We start from the raw sequence: 24,292 nt of genomic DNA, 5'->3' as shown, positions 1-24,292 counted from the left end.
GATGGTCAGCTTTTCATCTTTCATGATATTGGGGAAGTTTTCTGTCAGCAGTTTTTCAATGATTGTCTCTGTGTTTTCTGTTTTCTCCCCCTCTTCTGGAACTGTGATCACTTGAAAATTTTTGCTTTTGATTGTATCTCACATAATTCTCAGGATCTCTTCATTTTTCTTCGTTCTTTTGTCTGAGTTTTCCTCAGACAGAGTTGTATGCAAGTGTTTGTCTTCAATTCCGCTGATCCTGTCTTCCACCATTTACAATCTGTCCCTCAGCCCTTCTATGACACTGTCCATTTCTGAAATCTTGTTTATCTTTTGGATTTTAATTGTTTTTGTATAATTTCTAGTTGTGAATTTATTTTGGCATTTTGTTCCTGCATTATTTTCCTGAATTCTTCCATTTTTTTGTGTGTATTTTCCATGAATTTGTCTGCTCTTTCCAGGAATTTGTGTATTTTTTCCTCATTTTTGTCTGCTTTTTGCTTCAACTCTTGGATAACTCTGAGTATTAGAGATTTGAATTCCCTATCAGGTAGTTCTAGTGCCTTTTCTTCTACTGGAAATTCATCTGGTATTTTATTTTGGATGCCTACTGGAACCATCCTATCCTGTTTTTGTAAATGTTTTGATATTGTCTGCTGTCTTCTGGGCATTCACTAGCTATTTTTCTCTTCATTGATTGTAGATTTGTTTGTTTCATCCTTTTTTTTTAATTTGGCTATGTCTGAGCTGGCAGGCTGTGTGTTCTTTATTGTTTGCTCGTTTGTGGGCATGATACTTTTCACCTCCTTCTTCAATTGCTAGGGTCAGTAGCTCAGATATGGTACAGCAGGGCAGCTCTATCTGAAGAGGAGTTGCTGGGATGGGTTGTTTGTGGCACTACAGTCACCAGGGTGGGCCGGTAATCAGTGCAGGGCAGGTTCTGGCATGCCGTGCCTGTGCTGCCTGGTGGTGTGATGCTAAGTGCATGGTGCAAGTAGGCAGGATGGAGTGGGGAGATTTTGATGTGTGGTGCTAAGATGGGTATGGGAAAGAAGAGAGAGGAACAGGAGCCAAAAACATACAAACAAAGAAAAAGAGTGCTAGGTGACCTTGTCGTTGGAGTGGAGAGATGAGAGACTATGAAATGGAGAAAAACAAAAAGGGGAAGAAGAAGGAAAAAAAAGAAAAGAATGAATAAATAAAAATTAGAAAGAAAATAGAAAAGCAAAGCTCCCAGGGATCCCACTGGTGCAGCTATGAGGTCTGGGGAAGTTGTTCCCAGGTGTCGAAGTACAGCCTGGCTAGAAGGCACAGAGGTGTCACTCAGCATCAGGTATTCAGGGGACAGGAAGAGAAGGAGGGCAGAGACGAGAAACTGAGTAATGAAGAAAGACAAAAGGGAAAAGGAAACAAATTTAAAAAAAAGAAAAAGAAAAATCCCCCAAAAAACAGAAAAAAAAAAAACTCACCAAAAAAGAAATACCTTCAGGGATCCCTCTGCGCATCTGTGCAATATGAGGGCATAGGTCCCAAGCCGTGCAGCACTGCCCAGCTAGAACGGGCTTCCAATTTGAGAAAACAAAAAGAAAACAAATAAACAATTCCAAACAAACAAACAAAAGCCCCGGGATCCCAGCAGTGTGGCAGCACGGACCAGGAAGCAGTTTCACATTCAAGCAGAGTTTCACAGCCTTTCAGGAAGAAGCAAAGATGGCGTGCAGAGCCAGGTATTTGACTGAAAGGAGGGGAGGTGGTAAGGAAGAAATTAAAAGAAGCGGAAAAAAGCAACACCAGCAGCAAACAAACGGCACTTAGGGAGTCGGCCAGTGCCGGTGGGTGGAATCCAAGCAGCCGGTGATTCCCGGCCAAGAGACTGTGGCCGCAGAAGCTGAGGACGCTGAGTTGGGGTGAAGAAGGGTAGGGGGTGGGAAAGTGTATATCATTGGTTACCAGTTATTCTGTCTCCTGCTGGAAGCTCCATGAAGGTGCCTTCTCGTATCCCTTGTTCACTGATCTCTGACAGGAGTCCAAGATGGCAGATCCGTGCTGCGTTAGCTGATAGGGGACTTCTGCATGTATGTTTCCTCGCTCTCTGTTCTCAGTCAGTTTCATATTCCATTTGGTGCTTGACTGAGTTTTTTATCTCTTTATTTGATGCTCAGGGTTTTGGGACTGCTGTTTTCTCTGTTTGGCTTAGTTTTTCAGATCTTTACTGTGGAGGAATGGTGTGGTGCTTCTGCCTAGAGCACCATGTTGCCGAAAGTCTGCTTTCTTTTTTTTTTTTTTAATGCTATTCTATTGTATGAATACACCACAATTTGTTTCCAGTTTTTATCTATTATAAATAAGGATGTTAACAATATGCTTGTACATAACTTTCTATGTGTATGTATACATTTCTGTTGGCTATATAACTTGGCGTGAAAAGTCTGGGTCACATGATATCCATATGTTCAGCTTTAGAAGGTAACTGCCAAACAGTTTTCCAAACGTTGAACCAATGTACAGTCCCAGCAGCAGTATACGGAAGTTCCAGTTGCTCTGTATGTTCACCAATACTTGTTATTTCAGTCCTCCCCACCCCACATTAAACACTGTGGTGTAGAGATATCTCATTGTAGATTTAACTTTAAGTTCCTTGATAATTAGTGGTATTGAGCACATTTTCATGTTAATTGGCTGTCTTTTGTAAAGTTCTGTTCAAGTATTTTGCCTATATTTGAAATGAAGCTGTTTGTCTTCCAACATATCTGTAGATGTTCTTTATACATTCTAGATATGAGTCTTTTATAGGATATATGTTTTGAAAATATCTTCTCCTACTCTGTGTCTTGCTTTTCCATCCTCTTCATGTTAAATTTTGATGAAAATAATTTCTTAATTTTAACAATGCTCCATTTTATCAATCTTTTTCCTTTGTCATCAGTGATTTGAGTTCTGTGTAAAAAACCCTTTTCTATCCTGAGTTCTTATAGGTATTCTTCTAGGTTATGTCCTAGAAGCTTACAACCTACCTAGAATTGATTTTATGTATTTTCCACATGGAGATATATATATATATATATATACACACACAGACACACACACACACATATATTTCATATTTTCCATATGGATATCTAATTGGTCCCAGCCATATTTATTGAAAAGACTATCCTTTGCTCATGCAGTGCTACACTTGTCATAAAACAGTTGGCCTGTATGTGCAAGTATGTTTCTAGATTCTCTATTTTATACCATTGGGTTATTTTTTTGTACTTACATAATATCACATTATCTTATTAATTGTGGCTTTTTAATAAACCCAGAATTCCCCCGGCTTTTTTCTACATCAGGGGTTTCAACCTTGGCACTAAGAACATTTTGGTCTCAATAATTCTTTGTTGTTGGGGGCTGCCCTTTGCATTGACCTCTCTGCGGCTTTCTTTTTGCTAGGATATTGAACCTTAAGTCCTGATAGCCTTGGTTCTTCTCAGATGCCTTCAAATTGTGTTTTGTTTTGTTCCGTTATATTTTATTCAGTTTCTGTGGTTGTCTGTGGCAAGAGAGTTGATCTGATACAAGATCCTTCTTCATGGTTAGGAGAAGTCCTAAAACAGACTATTATCCTTTTTGCCTTAGACTATGTCTTTCATGACACGGTTTCAATTAACTCTGACTCTTTCCAAATACCATGAGAACACTTAGAAATAGACAAGAAGATGAGCAAAGCAGAAAGAAATGACAGGATCACCTAATGCTGACTTCTGCCATTGTCAAAAGCAATGGCTCTTTATCAGAAACTGTCTAAAAGTTTATGAAATTAATCTTGATAAGTATACTTACATATAATGATAATATTAGTGTGTCCTACTTAAAGACCTACAGAGTTTTTCTTTTGTTTCTTTCTAACACTGGTGATGGTTTACAAAAAGACATACACTCTCACAAAGCTGTCATGTCATAAATTGAATACATGTTGGATTTTCTTAAGAATGAACTATTTTATGGTTAGAATAACAGATAAAGTTTACTGCCAAACGACTTCCATATGATCTACATTGTTATAAATTTCTATCTTAGCAGCATTAAAGAAATCTGAGGATCAATTTATGTGCTAAAAATGGATAAACTAATAGAATTACCAAGCCTTAATCTGAATCAAATTGGTGATTTTATAATGAAGACAGGTACTCAAGCTACGGAAGAGAAAATATCATCTTCTTATATTTTAGAGAATACCTATATACTTATCATGGCTTTCCTGCAGAATGGACAGTCTAGTGGCATCAATGAGTAATGGCATCCTTAGGTAGATCATCATCCCCTTCAGAAAAGCAAAATGCTCTTTATCGGATATAAGATGTAAAAGTTTTACTACTGAAAACATATTACCAGCTTTTACTAGGCAGTTGCTATGCCATTTAAACTATAATTATTGGCCTTTTCTTGCCCAGGAGTAAAAAGGGACATATTTGTTGCACTCTAAGCATACCTGGGTAGAGAAGGGTGGTTTTGCTGCTATGTAAAATAGCTAGGGCATGACCCAAAGCAAGAAGGAAATGTGTGTTCTTTTTCTGGCAGACCATTTCCTACTTTCTCAGTAATTGGATAAGGAGAGAAATATGGAGTCACCCCAGGAGGGCACAAAGGACGATGATATATGTAAAACATGATTTTGAGAGTCAGTGTGTCACATATTATCACAAACATTATTTCCAAGGGCATTTCCCATTTAAAGGTTACCTGAAGACCATTTTATACAATGGAGTGGAATTTCTGGGTCACAAGGTTATAAGCTTATGATAACAATATTTTTCAAAAGATTTTATGGCCCCAGTATTTTCTTACCTCATAAATATCTCAACTGATCACCATTTTACAAGCATTATTGACAAACATGGTTAAAGTCTGATTTCTAAAAATGTATTTTAAAAATATTTTAGTATGGAAAAAATTCCATTAAGCAATAAAACAATAAAGAGCTAATAAAATTTCAATATTTTATGTAAAAATAACTTGTAATTCAAATAAATAATTTGGTCAAATAATTAAATAATTTGTTTGAAAAGAGAAAAATTTGTGTTAAAGATTATACTTATATGACCTAAGTAATATTTATATAAATGTATACACATATAGGCATGCATATGATTTTTTAATTATGTATAAAATTGAATTTATACTTATAAAACCTAAATCATATATGTATGATGTTATACATATATATGTTTTATATATACACACACACAATGTATATATTAAACTGAGATAGGTTAAAAACAAGTAATTTTTAGCATTAATTACCTAAATATGTTATTGATTGTAATGATCTATCACTTTAGTTTTGAACTTTAGATTTCTTATGTAGTATTAAACAATGAAAAAAAATCTTTTCCCAATACAAAATGAAAATAAGACACAATTAATTTGTAACTCTTTCTTAAATTTGTTTTTTAATGTTTGTCTTTTAAACAGTATGACACTCAGTGACTATACTTAAGACACAAGAGTAACTGCTCTAACTTCTAAAATCACTACTTATAAAAATTCTAACTCAGTTAAGGACTAAATGGGTGGGAAGATGACATGAGAATTATTTTAAAAATCGATATATTTTTATTTTAGTACCTTTAAGTAAGAATATCACTAATTCCAATTAATACAAACTGATGGAATAACTCATATATACATATATATATATATAAAAACATACATACAGATATATGTAAAATCACACACATGCATCCTGAATAGTTACAAAAATATGATATATTCTTCTACTTACTGGTGGATTTATTACTTACCTTTCCTCTATAAGTTCACTTAATGAAGGATTGAAAACACAAGAAAGCCCCAAAAGAAAGCCCTGGAAAAACTGTATATGGAATTTTCCTGTTTATCAAAATGAGCAATCATTTGGGTTATATGTCTGGCTTATACTGTAACAAATTTAGGTGATATAAGAATCACAATAAAATATTTTCCAAACAATGAAGTAATTAATTCAACCTTTTAGAGATGTCTTCAAAATTCATTGTCTTTCTCCACTCCAAGAGGTATTTATTTAACCTGAGTGTTTTAATAATCTTTTATTTTTTTCTCTTTAATTGATCTTTCCAATAGCTAGATTATGAATAGTCCTTGGACTATCTATTGGTGGGTGGGGGGTGTAGGGGAGCTGGAGGGAGTTGTAAACGTAGGAATTTTCTAGCCTCAGCCTCAAACCATTAAGCAATTTCAGAATGTCTTTATTTTAAATAATTCACATAATTTCTACAATTCTTGTTTTGCTTTGAATGTTCAGAAAATCCAAATTTAAATTTCTTAAAGAATATTTGAACCATAAGATATGTATTTTAGAACTAATGGAAACATTTAAAATTTTAAGTGCTATTTATCTCACAGAATTTGTCAACCACCTGTCATTCTGCCAATATACCTGCATATATGCAAGCAGCACCAAGCGATAAACAACTTTCATAGTGTCATAAGAACAAATTGCACATTTTCTCTGGAATAAATATTCAGTTATACCACTAATTACTCTAATAGTCTTCAAATAAGAACATCTTTTAATCACTGGCTTCCAAATTTTGACAAACTATGTTTTGCAACATTAACACATTATTTTGTGCTGCTCTGGCCCTGTGACCATGATGATTCCTTACATATTTTATAATTTCAGTAGGCTGGGAGATAAAAGCAAACTTTAAAGCTGTTGGATATTTGATGAAGCACCGACCAATCTCCAGCACAAGCCCTGAAGAAACACATCTATTAACACTCTGGCTGTATCCTCCCTCCCAGCACATCGTCTTGGATTGACACTGTTATCATATCTTCCCACAGATCTCTCATGTACATGGGCAAATGCATAAACTGGAGGCCATACCAGAAGGGGTTCATCGGGGGCACTGGTGGAGAGCTCAGCAGACACTGGGCGGACAGTGCTGAGCCCGGTGAGGGAAACATTTGAAAGCCGTCTTCGCCTCACGCCACTACAATTGTTGGGGATTTTAAATGCACATCTCTTATGGTAATTCAGACCACATCCTGCAAAGAGAAAATAAAAATGACTTTGGTACAACCATAAGCTAAAGGTTATTCCACTGTTAGTTGTCAATTACAGATTAAAAAATAGACTACTTCCAGTTTTCTTAAGGCTATGTAGAAATTCAAATTTTCTCTTGAGCTCTTTATCATTTTTTTACCCCAATTTATATATGAGCTGAGTTTGGAATTCTGATTTTGTTGGATGAGCTAGCTCAGCAATGACCCTAGTTATCTTTTTTTTTTTTTTAACGTTCTGTGATATAAGAGACTTGGGCTTTGAGGGATCTAGCAACAAAACTCCAAATAGATTATCTGAGCTATTTTTAGCTGCTACAAGTTCTAATGTGAGTGGACACACACAGGGAAAATTATTCACAATCTATCACAACCTTTGGGCTCCACTGATTTGAATTCTGGCTTAACAACTTGCTGTCTTCATGACTTTGGACAAATGGCTTCACCTCAATTTCCTTGTCTGGAAAATGGGGATGATAATAACTACTCGGCAGAATTATTAAGAAAATATTTAAAATACCTCACATGCTGGTTTTGGTATGATAACCCACCGCTGTCGAGTTGATTTCGACTCATAGTGACCCCAGAGGACAGAGAAGAACTGCTCTGTAAGGTTTCCAAGACTACAAATCTTTACAAAAGCAGACTGCCACATCTTTCTCCCAAGAAGCAGCTGGTAGGTTCAAATTGCTGACTTTTGGTTAGCAGCTGAATGCTTAACCACTGCAGCTCCTCTATCAATAACTGGAAGCATATTTTCAAGTTAGGGAAACACCATTTTTCTTTTACTATTTCTACTATTCCTAGTTCCCCCATTAGTTTCCCTATGTGTCACACAGCAGGAGAGACAAACTTTCCTAACACTACGCTTTAGGCAGTTTCTTCTAGATCACTGACTCTTCACTTCTCTCCTCACAAAGACAGAAATTCAAAAATTGTGTTAGCTTATTTATAGGTCATGTTGTCAATGCTTGGTCATATTGCCTGAGTTCAAATAGCTTTCTCCCCCTAAACCAAAGATGGGTATCACTTGGATATAGTTTTGAAAACTATATTATGGCATTCTAACAACTTGAGTTGTGCAGTGGGGATGATAAAATATGGCACTGGTGTAGAAACACAGGTAACAAATTCCAGTCTTGCACTTAATAGCCGTGTGACTTTGGATGGTTTGGTTAACCTCCTGAATCTCGGTTCATTTCAACAAACATTTATTGAATGCCAACCATTTCAAGTTCTGGCATACTTAAGATGCAAATTTTATTTTCAGTCTGTTGCCAAAATAATCAACATGATGATATAGGGGAGAAACATGGAAAAGATATGCAGATTGGGGTTCGTAGATCAAAGCACAACATCCATTCATTACGAGTTTATCTGCTGAAGACAGGAAAGTTTAAGAAATGAACAGAACAGAATCCATGCACCAAACAAATGCCTGGAAGTCACTTTTGAGGGAAAGAGGACACTGTCACAGAGGGCACAATAAAAGCAGATAACTCAAGCATGCCTTAGACTTGGTTAGGGAAGAATATAATTTACCTTCGCATTTAAGGCCTTGACGTACCAGCCCCCACAGCATTTCTCCACAGTGATCACAGAAAGCTGGAGCTCTGTACGAATGAACAAAGAGAGCGTGGGGACGAATCTGAAAGTCTTCAAAGGTGGCGGAAGCTGTAAAAATTGTAATGTTGAAAAATAAATTGAATGGATATGCTGATTTGTAAATAATTAATATGCAAGCAGGGTCCAATTTTAGGACTATTATCTACAGGTGTTTTGGCCCCCAATCCAGTGTTCTCTTCACCATATCAGTGTTGCTTCTTAGCTTCCCTAACTCTGCCCAGAAAGTTACATCCAATATTCCCATGATGCGAGGAACACACATTATTCCCCCCTCCAGGGGGTGCCTTGAGATATCAAATCACTCATTGAATGTACTTATTACATGTTTAACTTATAACCAAGGTATGCAAAGTGTGACAGAGTAAATGTTGCAAATGTAAGCAACTCATCTCAGCTAGATAGGTGTCCAAAGTTATGAGGACAGCTTTGAGGCCATGGCATCTTCCAGGGTGAGTGATAAAATAGCATTCAGGAGAGTGAATCACATCGACCAGGAAGAATACTGATGGTTCAAAGAATATATAACTAAACCATTTAACAGATTAAAAATTTTATTATTATTTTTTTAAATATTTTATTTTTGGTAAAAATATACATAGCAAAACCTGCTCCCATTCAACAGTTTCTAAACATAATGATCAGTGGCATTTGTTGCATTCTTCACACTGTGTCAACATTCTCATTAATTCTGTTCTAGTTGTTTCACTCTGTTGACTTAAACGTCCTGACCTCCAACCTTCTCATCTATACTTTAGAATAGCTGTTGTTCATTTGGTCTTTTATAGATCATTGCTTAAGAGAGTGTAATACACAAGGGCATTTACTTTTTGAATTAAACTGTTACTTGGTTTAAAGGTTACTTCAGGGGATAGTTTTGAGTCAAGGTTTAAAGCGTAACTCAGGACCATAGTCTTGGGGACTCCTCCAGCCTTAATAGACCCAGTAAGTCTGGACTCTTTGAGAATTTGAAGGTCTGTTCCACATTTTTCTCCCTTTCTATCAAGCTCTATCTATTGTGTCCCTAATCAGAACTTTTGGTAGTGGCAGCTGAGCACCATCTTGTTCTTTTGGTCTCAAGGTATAGGAGGCAGTAGTTCATGGAGACAATTAGTTCTACAGTCTGGTTCCTTCTGATTCTTGGCTTTCCTTCTTTCTCTTTTGTTCCAGATAAATGGAGGCCAGTAGCTGTATCTTAGATAGCCACTCGTAAGCTTTTAAAACCCTAGATACTACTCACCATACTGGAAGGTAAAACACAAACTTTAAGAACTATATTATGCCAATTGACTGGATTATCCCACAAGACCATGACCCTAAAGGAAATTAAAAATTTTAATGGACTGATTTTTCCTCAAACTTTGAATAAAAGTAATTTATTCCAAATTAATGTGCTTTATTATTGAAAACCACTCGTCAACTTATTAAAGCTTTGATTTCACTCAATTTGAAAACTATGAAAGATAATGAAAATAATAATAAGAAGAAGTAAAATTTATTGAACTCTAATATATACTGGACACTAAGCTAAGAGCCTTAAGTGTGGGAAATAGGAGCTGATAAAAGAATGAAGCCATCTAATCATTTCCTACATGAAGTTCTGACTAGCTTCAATATTCATTGTAAAAAAGGATTTCAATTGAAATAAGTTTGGAAAATTGCACATTATATTTCCCATTTCAAGATTCATAATATTATAGTCAATGCTTGTTCTAAGTAAATCGGTTTAAAGGTATGGTTTGGGTACCAATAATCTACTTTGGTGGTTTGGTCAAACTGTGCCTAATTTTGAGACTGCTCAATCTTCTTTAAAATTAGTCTCTCATATGCAAATTGTTTTAAACAAAAAAATAGTTAAATACTGTGCTAACCAATAAATCCTAGCATCTTGGAAAAAAAAAAAAAAAAGGCCCCCCCCCCCCAGACCAAACAACTATGACAATACTATGACAGTAATTAGTTGAATAACTTCTGTAGTTTTCAAAATAAGGAAAACTAGAACTTGACAATACAAATACCAGCTGCATTCAGACATTTAAAAAATTAATCAGGAAGAGTATAAATAATTAAACTAAAGATTTTCAGTGACCAAACCCTCCCCAATTTATGTCAGGTAAGTTTATTCTTTTTTCCACTTTTTTGATGGGGATTAACATTCATAAGCAGTTAGCACCCTTGACTTAAGTTTAAATGCCGTATTTCTAAAGTTCAATTTTAATATTCTCCTGTCAATTTTAGAATAATTAAGTACATTTTTAAAATAAAACCTACCAAGTATGGTGAGGTTTAACATCCATTTGAAATCAAAGCACAACATCCATTCATTATGAATTTACCTGTTCTACACCCTGGGGGAAATCAGCATTAGCTGAGTGTATGCATGCCGTCTCGCCTAATCACAAAATTGCACTTCAGAGATAATCACTTAGCACAGGAAAACAAAGTGAAAGCCATAATTCCATTTCATTTAAGCTTTGGAATCAAAATGGACAGATAAGAATAGGAATATTAAAGTGTCTAGAGAATCCAAGAAAAAACAATGTGCTATCTGTCGCTCTGTCATAATCCATCAGCTGACCTAAATTAAAACCATATGACAGGGCTACAAACTAAACACAATGGGCCCCTTATACTGGTATTTGTGTCTTTCCTGATTTGCTCTATTCACAGTCTATTGTTATGCTCCAGTGTGCAGGAGAGGAGAAAATGACAGGCTTCCCTTAGTCACTGAGCATTTGAAACAGGTAATTGAGCCAAAAACCCCTAAGATAATCAGTAGTTCTTTTAAGGTTCATTATAAATTGTTGCACAAAATGGAATAAACTGTTTGGTTACCAGTACAGAAGAAACGAGGCGCTTGAAGCAAAATAAATCATCTCTGGAGGTCAAAATAATTTTCATCATATAATAATGTCAGATCTTCCAAGTTTTTCAGTTTTTTCTTTTTACTGGTAATTTTGGCAATTTTGGAGAGGTGTTTACTCTTACTGGCTACAGCAAGTTGGACCTGACACAATAAGAAATGCTTCACACTTGTACTCATCATCTCACTCAATTTTTCACAAGAAATCTATGAGATGGATATTATCGTTATATCCATTTTAAAGATGTGATAACTCAGCCTCAGAGAAATTAAGGAGTTACCTAAGACATTTTGTCATCTTGGGCAATCCAGACACCTGAGTCATATACACTCTCTTAGCCACTGTGACTCAAATTACTGTATTTATCTGACAATTAAAACACTACAATGTTTTTACAAAAATCAAAGGTAATGCGTAACTAACAGCCAATTAGAGCTATGGACTCATGTGATAAGCAGTGTCGCCACATTTAACTGATACCAGTCTGAACAAAGCAAGGCATTTTGAAGTTTTTAAAGGCTATGAAACTTTCTGTGGGCAAATTTGTTTTTTCTTTAGCTTCTGGAATGTTGAAAATAGCTTCCGGATATGATTCTCCCTACCCCACCCCACACACACACACAAACCACAAATACATACTCTCACCAGTTTTAAGGTATTCTATGGATAAGAAACCACATCTATACAACTTCTATCCATCCATCTGTACACACACATAACACACATCCTTTGTTGCATAAAAACTTCCATTGGTGGAAGGATTACTACTCATAAAACTATTTATTCCATTTGTGAATATCTCAAATTATTACACAGTTCTTTATATTGAGCCCCAAACACTCCTCTGTAACTTCTATTTAGTAGTCATAGTTCTAAAGCAATCCTTTAAAACTAAGATGGTCCTTCAAATATTGCAAGTATTTCCATATCTTTGTTTAATCATTTCATGTAGGCCAAGCAGTCCTAATACCTTCAAGCATATAGTTGATTTACATCATAATTTATTAAAATATTCAGACCCTACAAGGTATTTGTTAAACATTTATTAAAATATTCTGAGCCTATCTGTTATTTATTAAATATTTATTAAAATATTCAGAGCCCACTGGTGGCACAACGGTTAAATGCTTGGCTGCTAGCCAAAAGGTTGGTGGTTCAAACCTACCAGAGGCTCCATGGGAAAAAAAAAGACCTGGAGATCTGTTCGTGCAAAGACTACTGTCTAGGAAACCCTATGGAGCAATTCTCCAAACAACTAAGTAATACAGTATATGTTGGAAACAAAAAGATGACTAAGAAATGGTATCTGTTGTTGAGGATGACAGATGTATCAATAATCATTAACACAAAATATAGGGATGTAATCACAAAAGAAAGGGTGACTAAGTCATCTTGAGTCTGTCATAGAAAACTTCATTGAGGAGGGGTCACTGTAAGGATCTTGATGGATGAAGAATATTTTGAAAAGCAGAGAATGGTTAAGGAAAAGAGGGAACATTTTTATATAGTCTGATTTTATTTAATTATAGACAATTTATAAGATTATCTACGTATATCTTTATAACTACTGTGGGTTCTTGACACTTATCATCTTTGATACACTGGGCAGTCAGCAAGAATGACTCCCAGTTGTCCATAAGGCAGGAAACTGAGGTATGACAACAGATCACCCCCATGCTATGGTAGAGCAGGTGTGTGACAGTGCTCAGAATATTAAACCTGCACCTATTACTTCCTGCCCCTCTTCATATACACCCACCTATACCCTGAGGCTGATCAGTTCTTTCTGCTTCTCCACTAGTCCCATTCTTTCCAAGCCACTTTTGTACCAGATTCTCTCTACATGTAGCCATTTTTAAAATTAATTGCAAATTTCACATTTTTGTCACACCTGGAAACATCCAGTATTAGGTAGATGCTACAGTTTTTTAGCAACAAGAATATTCAATCAATTCTTGTTGAGACACTTTCTGTAGCATCTTTTCGATTGTTGAAGAAAATTATAGAAGGTATTTGCATTGCTGACTTAACATCTAATAAGAAAATCAGTACAGTGGTGGGAAGCGTGAGAGGCTATGACTATATCAGCCCAGAGATCATGGCAGCCAAGAGAGAAAACATAGAAAGTATTTAGATATGTTCATTAGACAATCCAGAAAGTTCTGGGAAAATATTTTATAAGTCCATGGCCAGAGATTCTTAAAAAACATGGCTCCAAGAGGAATAAAAAGGGTCTCAAAAGCCATATTTTGATAACACAATAGCAAGCTATCGTAATTAGGAAGAAAAGGGGGTGGTATCTAGGTAAACAGACGTTGACTGCACAAGGCTCTCTCTGATAAACTCTTCTGGAAAGAGAACGTATCAAAGACATAACGAGGGCTCCAGCTAGAGAAACCATCCCAGGAAGGCTAAAAGAAGGAAAAAGCTGAAGCTTTTAAAAAATCTAAGCCAGAACAAAAGGCCTTTTGGCTGTGTTTCATGTAGAAAGAATGAGGCAGAGATAGGCCTGAGCCATGGGGGAAAAATAATGCTAACAGACAAAATAGGAAAAGCTGAACTATTCAATTGTAATTTTGTTTCTATTTTTACCAGAAAAGTGGATCATCTTCAAACTAACAGGGAAAAATAAGAAGAACAAACACACTCAAGAAGGAATTGAAGTCTACGTTGGATGAATGAAGATTATATTTGTCTATTTTAAGGACTTTAATTATTTTTAGTAAGCCCAGATGAGTTATACGTGTGGGCTCAAAATTTTACTTTAATCTTAACATCAACCACCCTACTCCACCTCCCCACAAAAAGTAAACATCACCCTCAATATTCTAACAGAATCTTCTTGGGTTTAGTGAAAGTATTCTACAATCGTTTTACAAGAAAATTCTGACAAGAATACAAAAGCTTTAAAAGCAGAGTGATAACGAAAATTAGCCCTACTTGATATGAAAATGTTCTATAAAATTATAATATTTTAAAATATGCGGATGTTGTATATGATAAATAAAAAAGAGATCAACAGAATTGATAACCCAGAAATCCACCCTAAGTAAGAACTTAAAATTTGATATAAGAGACATAAATCAATGAAAGGGAACCACTATTTAACAAGTGTTAACAATTAGTAACAATTACTTATTGGGGAAAAATACATTTATCTTATATTAAAGTAATGAATTGATAAGTGAAAAGTTAAATAAAAATAGCAAACCATAGAAAACAGAAGGAAACAGAATTGAATGCTTATCAAATCTCTGGAGGGAACATGACTCTAGAAAATAAGAAGAGTTCATAAAGCTTCAAAGTGATGGAAAAAATAAAAATAGAGAAGACTCATTAGCATTATCATGTAGCAGGGACTACTGCTTAACTGGGCAAAGAGACATATAGTAGTCACTGTTATTTTGCACAGTTACAAATACGTTTATTTACAATAATTATACATTCTCGTCCCCAGAAAGTGAATTAATGTTTAATACTTTCAGGTACATAAAACATAATTACTAACATACAAGGAGAGAGCCTCATGCATTGTTAGCTACCAGGAATGCAGGTGACAAGGTCCATGTCCTATTATCAAAATCAGGAAAGCTAGCAAAACAAGGGGGTACTGCACGCTTTAAAATCAGAAAAGATGTGTTTCAGGGTGTATCCTTTCACTATACTTATTCAACCTTTATGCTGAGAAAATAATCCAAGAAGCTGGACTATATGAAGAAGAACAGGGCATCAGGATTGGAGGAAGACTCTTTGTGATATGCAGATGACACAGTCTTGCTTACCTATAGTGAAGAGGGCTTGAAGCACTTACTGATGAAGATCAAAGACTACAGCCTTCAGTATGATTTCACCTCAACATAAAGAAAACAAAAATCCTCACATCTGGACCATTAAGCAACATCATCATAAATGGAGAAAATACTGAAGTTGGCAAGGATTTCATTTTACTTTGATCAACAATCAACACCCATGGAAGCAGCAGTCAAGAAATCAAACAAAGTATTGCACTGGGCAAATCTTCTGCAAAAGACATCTTTAAAATCTTAAAAAAGCAAAGCTGTCACTTTGATAACTAAGGTATGCCTGACCTAAGCCATGCAATTTTCAATCACCTCATATGCATGCAAAAGCTGGAAAATGAAAAGGGAAAACCAAAGAAAAACTGACGTATTCATTGGTGAAAATACTGAATAAACCATGGACTAACAGAAGAATGAACAAATATGTCTTGGGGGAAGTACAGCCAAAATGCTACTTAAAAGTGACTTTGTCTCACTTACTTTGGACATGTTATCAGGAGGGACCAACCCTTTGAGAAGGACATCATGCTTGGTAAGTCGATGGTCAGCAAAAAAGAGGAAGACCCTCAGTGAGATGGACTGACACAACGGTTGCAACAATGGGCTGAAACACCGCAATGATTGTGAGGATGGCACAGCACCAGGCAGTGTTTCGTTCTGTTGTACACAGGGTCACTATGAGTAGGAACTGGCTCGACGGAACTGAACTACAACAATACTCATTCTTGCTTGCTCAAAGAGAAAGAAATCATTTATTATTATTATTTAATAATATATGTATTTTTACCAGAATCAGGAGGCAGAACAGTAGGGGTGTTTGGTGGCAGGGCTAAAGTCTGGCTCAAGGAGCATTTGGTGATCTGTTCATGAGTACAATTAACACCTGAGGGATCCTTTGTTTCCCTGCCAGGCAACAGAGCTCTATGGTGTTGAATTGGCTGCTCTAGAACATCTGCTTTAGAAGCAGCACTGCCTCCTGACAGAAAGATGCTGTTAGTGTGAAACAGCTACACACTAAGGAAAGAGAGCTATAAAATGGCATTATTCTATGGCTTCCATCTCCATACTGAGAAGTTGGCCAAGAACAGTCCCTTCAATACATTTTTTCTCCAGCCATTACTGCTGCGTGCTTCTCTGGAATAAACCATTCCATCTATTTTGCACGCAACAGGGCTTTGAACTGGTTCTTCCCAGTTCAGTCACTGCCTAGGAAGAGAAGCTGGAACAGACTCAAACTTTTAAAATTTGGTGAGCTGGAGCAATAACTGGAATGAGAAGAACTACAGGTCAAACCTCTAGTAGAAACTCAGTATCTCTCTTAGAAAACAAGGACGGTGTCCTCGTTGTATAAAACAACTGAATCTCTTGCCCGCAGGATTTTGAGTAAAGTCAGAAACAGAGGTGCTCTGCTTAAAGATGGGGGCCAACCATGCCACTTCAAATGTGTGTAGCTCTCCACAGTCCTGCCTAATTCAGTCTCATACATCAGGCTCCTGAAAGGGCTCACTAAGCCTCTTCTGAGTATACTATTCCAGGGCTTCGACCTGTAATTTTTCCTGTTCTGGTTATTGTTCTAGTTCACTGAAATTAAAAAAATTCAGACCTGTTACAGTTTCACCTCATCAGCCATGACTGAACCAGTTCAAACCGGTTTGAAGCCCTGGCATGCAACTATCCCTTATGTAGCTAACTCCTACCCATCCTACAACTCCACTCAGTTGTCATCTGCTTTGTGAAGCCTTCCATGACACACCACCCCTATGGAGTTAAATAGCCCTTTTCTCTGTCCTTATAGCCTCCTGGGCACACTTCTATCATGAAATGCATCACTCTAGACTGTTAGCCCTTACTTACCCCTTACTCCTTTATCTGTTCAACCTGAAATAATAGGTTGCTGGAGGACAGAGATCACACCTTCTTTGAGTTTACATGCACTTATTATGTGATCAGGTAACGTCTGTGGTTGAATAAATAAAGCAATGCCTTTAAGACTCATATTGCTTGCCTACAATTCTAAAGTTCTATATTTTATTAAGCTCTAATAATCTGTAAGGCGCCCTGGTGGTGCAGTGGTTAAAGTGTTCGCCTCCTAACCAAAGGATCAGTGGTTTGAACCCACCAGCCACTCGGCGGGAGAAAGATGTGACAGTCTGCTTTGGTAAAGATTTACAGCCTTGGAAACCCTATGGAGTAGCTCTACTCTGTCCTGGCTATGAGTCGGAATTAACTCAACAACAGTGAGTTTGGTTTTGGAATAATCTGTAAATATATTATTTCAAGTTCAAAAGTAAAGACCATCAGCGTCATACTTTGGGTAACGTTTTTAAAAATGTCTAGCAATGCTGTTCAGACATACACCATATCACTCAAAGACAGTGCAGTATAGGTAGTGATGAAGAGTGTGGACATAGTGTCAGAAGATACCTGGGTTCTAATCCTGGTCATAGCACATGCATAACCTTGTGTTCCTTACTTCACTTCTCAGAATCTCAGTATCCCAAAACCTCACCTCACTGGGCTGTGAGGACACAAAATGATTAGCATAGTCTTTGGCACACTGGTAGCAGTTACTACACAAGGTTCTTAGCATAAAAGACCATGGGTTTTGTGGTCAGAAATTCCTGAATTTGAATCCAAGTCATTATTAATATAATTTACAATCATCATTATTATTGTCATCATCACCAACACTAGTACTACTACTAATAATGCTAATTCCACTTTTAAGTCTATTGCCAATCTAAAACACTTTGAAACTAAGGGCTTTAAAAACTATTATTATTTGTTCCTTCTACTACCTCATAAGGAATACGTTTCACTCTGGAAGAAATTGCTTTTCTATCCACTATTCTGCTTAACACTAACTAAATGGAGTTAGGTCCATAAGGCTGTGTCTAGTTCTGTCTCTAAAATGAATCAATTAACAGTTGGGAATTGCAGTAGGGAAAGAGGGGTCACCATATCCTGATGTGACTGAATGACAAATGTCACAGCTGGAAAGAGATGAGAGAGCATCTCAGGTCAAGAAAGAACATAAATGGTTGCCCCATGTGTCCAACATAGAGGAAAAAGAAAATTAAGTAAAAATGTCATGGAGTCAAATTCTAGCTAATGAGTGCAGGCTCTGCAGGCACCTGTGAATAGATTGGAGGAAAGGTCAAGTCTGTTACTTAGAAAGCTCCATTGCATACAGGAGATTTTACACCTTTAAGAGGATAATGACCTAATTTACATGAGGAACACCAGTTTACAAATTTCCCTTTAGACTACTCACAAAAGGCCAGTAGACAAAGGCTAGATACAGTATTAGACTGAAACGTTTCGATAGGCAGCTGAGTTTCTCATGACAAATAGCATCACTGTTGTCAAATACATTTGCATGTAGAGACACCAGTCCAGGTCCTATACGCTTTGTTTCAAGTTTCTTTAAGTGTCACTGAACTTTTCATAAAAACAGATGCTTACTTTTGATTCATGAACAACAAAACTCTTAAAAGCTGTGAAATCTGCTGGGTATTCCCACTCCAGAAGAAGCAACAGTTCAATGACAGCTGAATTCAATTCCACGCCTGCTGACTGGGCACCTGCTGTGTGCAGGGGCTGTCTGGCTGCAGCTCAGTCACTGAGAGAAGGATACTTGCTGCTGAAGTTATTCACGGTATGGTATTCCTTTTAAAGTATGAAGCTGACGATTAAGACAGTTCACTCAGATTCATGAGAATAAAAACCCAAAAAAACCAAACCAGTTGTGGTCGAATTGATTCCAACTCAGCTACTCCACAGGACAGAGTAGAACTGCCCCATAGGGTTTCCAAGGAGCAGCTGGTGGATTCAAACTACCAACCTCCTGGTTAGCAGTCAAGCTCTTAACCATTGTGCCACCTGGGCTCCATCAGAATAAAAGAGCTTTATAAATTGAAAATCTGAGTTTATGCTTTTTAGTTAGGTCTTAGTGAGATATAATTTACTTATAAAGTAAAACCTTTTCAGTGTACAGTTTGAGTTTTAACAAACACATACGGTCATGTAACCAACACCACAACTGAGATACAAAACAATTTTATTACTCCCCAGAATTCCCCTGTGCCCCTTTGTAGACAACCTCTTGCCCACCCCCTACCCTGACAACCACTTATCTATTTTCTGAACTGTTTCTAAAATGTCATTTAAATACATACTTTTGAATTGAGTTTCTTTTTTGAGATTCATATTGTGTGCTTCAGTAGTTCATTCACTTTTATTGTCAAGTAGCATTCCTCTGTATGGATGGACCACAGTTTGTTTATCCATTCACCAGTTGAATCCATTCACTGGGACATCAGGGCTGAGAGTTTGAGGGCAGTAGGGATGTAGAGGAGCCCTGGTGGCACAGTGGTTAAGAGCTCGGCTGCTAACAAAAAAGTTGGCAGTTCAAAGCCACTTCCTGGAAACCCTATGGGGCAGATCTAGTCTGCTCTATAGGGTTGCTATGAGTCAGAATCAACTCAACAGCAACGGATTTGTTTTTTTGGGTTTTTAGGGATCTAGAGCAGAAATTCTCAGAGCATCAGGACTCAATAATGGGAGATGAAGGTGTAGAGAATTGTGTATATTTGTACAGCTCATTCATAACATCATAACTTTATTGTTGAAAAAAATTTTCCTTTTATACCACTGGACAGCATATGAATAACAGTCAGACAACATGACTTCATGCTGTTTCTACAGACCACTTAGCTGTAGGATCCTTTTGTAACTTATTTTCCTTATCTTTGAAATGGGTATAATTTTACATGACTCAACAAATAATTGTGAGAATTATTTAAATGAAAGGACATTTAAAAAGCATAGTATAGCATTTGGCATATGGTAGACATTTTCAAATATATATGTCAGAATTGACTTGATGGCACACAAAAACAAAAACATATGTAAATTTATACTAATAGCAAGGATTTGTTAGATACAATATCAAAAGTGTTAGATATGATACCATTGTTAAAAAGTGATAAATTAGATGACTTTCGGCAACATGGCACTCTAGGCAGAAGCACCATGCCGTCCCTCCGCAGCAAAGATCCGAAAAACTAAGCCAAACAGAGAAAACAGCAATCCTGAAACCCTAAGCATCAAATGAAGAGATAAAGAACTCAGCCAAGCACCAAATGGAATAAGAAACTGACAGAGAATAGACAGCCAGGAGACATACATGCAGAGGTCCCCTATCAGCTAATGCAACACGGATCTGCCATCTTGGACTCCTATCAGAGACCAGCAAATAGGGGGTACAAGAAAGCAGCTTCACGAAGCTTCCAGCAGGAGACAGAACAACCGGTAACCTGCGATATACGCTTTCCCACCCCCCACCATTCTTCACCCCCCAACTCGGCCACCTCTGCTTCCTGCAGCCCAGAGTCTCTTGGCCGGGAAGCATCGGCTGCTTGGATTCCACCCACCGGCACTGGCCGACTCCCTGAGTGCCATTTGTTCGCTGTGGGTATTGTTTTTTTCTGCTTCTTTTGATTTCTTCCTTACCTCTCACCACCTCCCCCTCCTTTCGCTCAAATACCTGGCTCCATGCACAATCATTCCTTCTTCCTGAGGGGCTATGGAGCTCTGCTCGAGTGTGGAACTGCTTCCCAGTAAGCGCTGCCACGCTGGTGGGATCCCAGGGCTTTTTTTTGTTTGTTTGTTTTGAATTGATTATTTGTTTTCTTTTTCTTTTCACAAGTTGGGAGCCTATTCTGGCCGGACAGTACTCCGCAGCTTGGGACTGACCCCCTCAGCTTGCGCAAACGTGCAGAGGGATCTGTGAGAACATTTCTTTACAGTGGGTTTTTTTTTTCTGTTTTCTTGTTCTTTTATTTTTAATTTATTTTGTTTTCTTTTCCCTCTTTTTCCCTTTTTGTCTTTCTTCATAACTCAGTTTCTCGTCTCTGTATACCTTCCTTCTCTTTCTGTCCCCTGAATATTCTGGCGCTGAGTGACACCTCTACGCCTTCTAGACAGGCTGTACTTCAACACCTGGGAACAACTTCCCCAAACCTCGTAGCCGTAACAATGGGATCCCTGGGAGCTCTGCTTTTCCCTTTCTAATTTTCATTTATTAATTCTTTTCTTTTTTCTCTTCTTCCCCTTTTTATTTTTCTCCATTTCACAGTCTCTCATCTCTCCACTCCAACGGCAAGCTGCAAGCTCCCTAGCACTCTTTTTTCTTTGTATGTGTTTGGCTCCTGTTCCTCTCTCCTCTCTCCCATATCCATATTAGCTCCACACATCACAGTCTACCCCCTCCATCCTGCCTAACTGCACTGTGCGCTTAACATCACACCACGATGCAGCACAGGCATGGCCTACTGGAACCTGCCCTGCACTGATTACCGACCCGCCCTGGTGGCTGTAGTAAGTGCCACAAACAACCCATCACAGCAACTCCTCTTCAGATAGACCTGTCCCACTGTACCATATCTCAGCAACTGACACTGCCAATTGGAGAAGGAGGCGTGAAGTATCATGCCCACAGACAAGCAAACAACAAACAACACACAGCCTGCCTGCTCAGACATACCCAAATTCAAAAAAAAGAGGACGAAACAAATATACAATCAATAAATGAGAAAATAACTACTGAATGTCCCGAAGACAGCAGACAATATCAAAACAAAAACAGGACAGGATAGTTCCAGTAGGCATCCAAAATAAAACAACAGATGACCTTCCAGTAGAAGAAAAGGCACTAGAACTACCTGATAGGGAATTCAAATTTCTAATACTCAGAATTATCCAAGAGTTGAAGCAAAAAGCAAACAAAAATGATGAAAAAATAAACAAATTTATGGAAAAGGCAGACAAATTCATGGAAAATACACACAAAAAAATGGAAGAATTCAGGAAAATCATGCAGGAACAAAATGCCAAAATAAATTCACAACTAGAAATTATACAAAAACAACAATTAAAATCCAAAAGATAAACAATATTTCAGAAATGGAGGGGCTGATGAACAGATTGTAAATGGTGAAGACAGGATCAGTGGAATTGAAGACAAACACTTGGATACATATTTGTTCGAGAAAAACTCAGAAAAAAGAACAAAGAAAAATGAAGAGACCCTGAGAATTATGTGGGATACAATCAAAAGCAAAAATCTGCGAGTGATCAGAGTTCCAGAAAGGGGAGAAAACAGAAACACAGAGATGATCATTGAAAAAACTGCCAACAGAAAACTTCCCCAATATCATCATGAAAGATGGAAATCTGGCCATTCAAGAAGCTCAACGAACCCCATATAGGATAGACCCCAAAAGAAAATCACCAAGGCATATAATAATCACACTCGCCAAAACCAAAGACAAACAAAGAATCCTGAGAGCAGCTCGTGAAAACCAAGAAGTCACATACAGAGGAGAAACAGTAAGACTAAGCTCAGATTACTTGGCAGAAACCATGCAGGCAAGAAGGCAATGGGATGACATATATAAAACACCTTGAAAGAAAAAACTGCCAGCCAAGAATAATACATCCCGCAAAACTTCCGTTCAAATATGATGGTGAAATGAGGACATTTCCAGATAAACAGAAATTAAGGGAATATGTAAAAACGAAACCAAACTTACAAGAATTACTAAAAGTACTCCTTTAATCTGACAATAAACAACTTCAGCTTACAGGCTGAATCTAGGACACAGGATCATACCAGCCAGATACTAATCTAGGAAATGGACTTCAAGGACTATACAAAACCAAAAGAAATACAACAGGGAGTCAGAGCAGTTAATCTGTAAATGTCAACAACATCAGAACAATAAAAGAGGGAATAAACGGTGTAGGAATAGAACCTTCTAATGGAGAGGAAGACAAGGCGATACCAAGTGATAATAGATGCTTCAAACTTAGAAAGATAAGCGTAAATTTCACGGTAACCACAAAGAAAGTTAACAAACCTACTCATAAAAATAAAGAGGAAAAACATAAAGTCTCAGTAAAAACAAAACTTTCAAAAACAAAATCCACGAACAAAAGGAATTCAGCACAGGAGAGTAAGAGGAACAAAGAAAACATCAGCACCACAAAAAAAGCATTACAAAATGACAGCAATAAACTCACATCTATCAATAATTATACTGAATGTAAATGACTTCAATGCATCCATAAAGAGACAGAGAGTGACAGAAGGGATAAAAAACACAAGTTCCATCAATACGCTGTCTACAAGAGACACATCTTAGAAACAAGGATGTGAATTTATTAAAAATCAAAGGTTGGGAAAAAATATATCAAGCTAACAACTACCAAAAAAGAGCAAAAGTAGCAATAGTAATCTGAGATGAAAGACTTTAAAACAAAATCCACCATAAAATACAAAGAAGGACACTACAACATGATTAATGGGATGATCCATCATGAAGACACAACCGTAATAAAAATCTATGCATCCAATGACAGGGCTCCAAAATACATAAAAAAAACTCTTAACAGTACTGAAAAGGGAAACTGACAGTTCCACAATAATAGTAGGAGACTTCAACACATCACTCTTAACAAAGGACAGAACATCTAAAAAGAAACTCAACAAAGATACAGAAGATCTAAAGGGCACAATCAGCCAACTTGACCTCATAGACATATATAGAACACTCCATCCAACAGCTGCAAAGTACACATTCTTTCCCAATGCACATGGAACATTCTCCAGAATAGACCACATCTTAGGCCACACAGTAATCTTCAACAAGTTCCAAAACAGTGAGATAATACAAAGTATCTTCTCTGACCACAGTGCCATCAAGGTAGAAGTTAACAACAGAAAGAGAAAGGAAAAAAAATCAATTACATGGAAACTAAATAACACACTGCTTACAAAACATGGGGTAATTGAAAAAATCACAGATGGAATAAAAAAATTCCTAGAATCATATGAGAATGAAAACACATCATAAACCTTTGGGACACAGCAAAAGCAGTCCTCAGAGGACAATTTATAGCAATAGATGCACA

At 37.1% G+C, this 24,292-nt stretch overlaps 1 protein-coding gene across 4 annotated transcripts in view; it reads right to left on the bottom strand.

The window, feature by feature from the left end:
* Positions 1–24,292, bottom strand: part of PRKD1 (protein kinase D1) — a 461,286-nt gene that overhangs the window by 93,582 nt on the left and 343,412 nt on the right. For all 4 annotated transcript variants that reach the window (XM_023731503.1, XM_004376539.1, XM_023731504.1 and 1 more), the window contains 2 exons: positions 8,572–8,703; positions 6,854–7,014 (listed from right to left, as the gene is read on the bottom strand). In XM_023731503.1, coding sequence (XP_023587271.1) covers positions 6,854–7,014; positions 8,572–8,703 — 293 coding nt within the window. The remainder of the gene's footprint in view (positions 1–6,853; positions 7,015–8,571; positions 8,704–24,292) is intronic.

Source organism: Trichechus manatus, unplaced genomic scaffold, assembly GCF_000243295.1.
Source record: "Trichechus manatus latirostris isolate Lorelei unplaced genomic scaffold, TriManLat1.0 scaffold00043, whole genome shotgun sequence".
Classification (NCBI taxonomy): domain Eukaryota; kingdom Metazoa; phylum Chordata; class Mammalia; order Sirenia; family Trichechidae; genus Trichechus; species Trichechus manatus.
The sequence above is the reverse complement of the archived record's forward strand: the minus strand, read 5'-3'. Positions and strand labels throughout refer to the sequence as shown.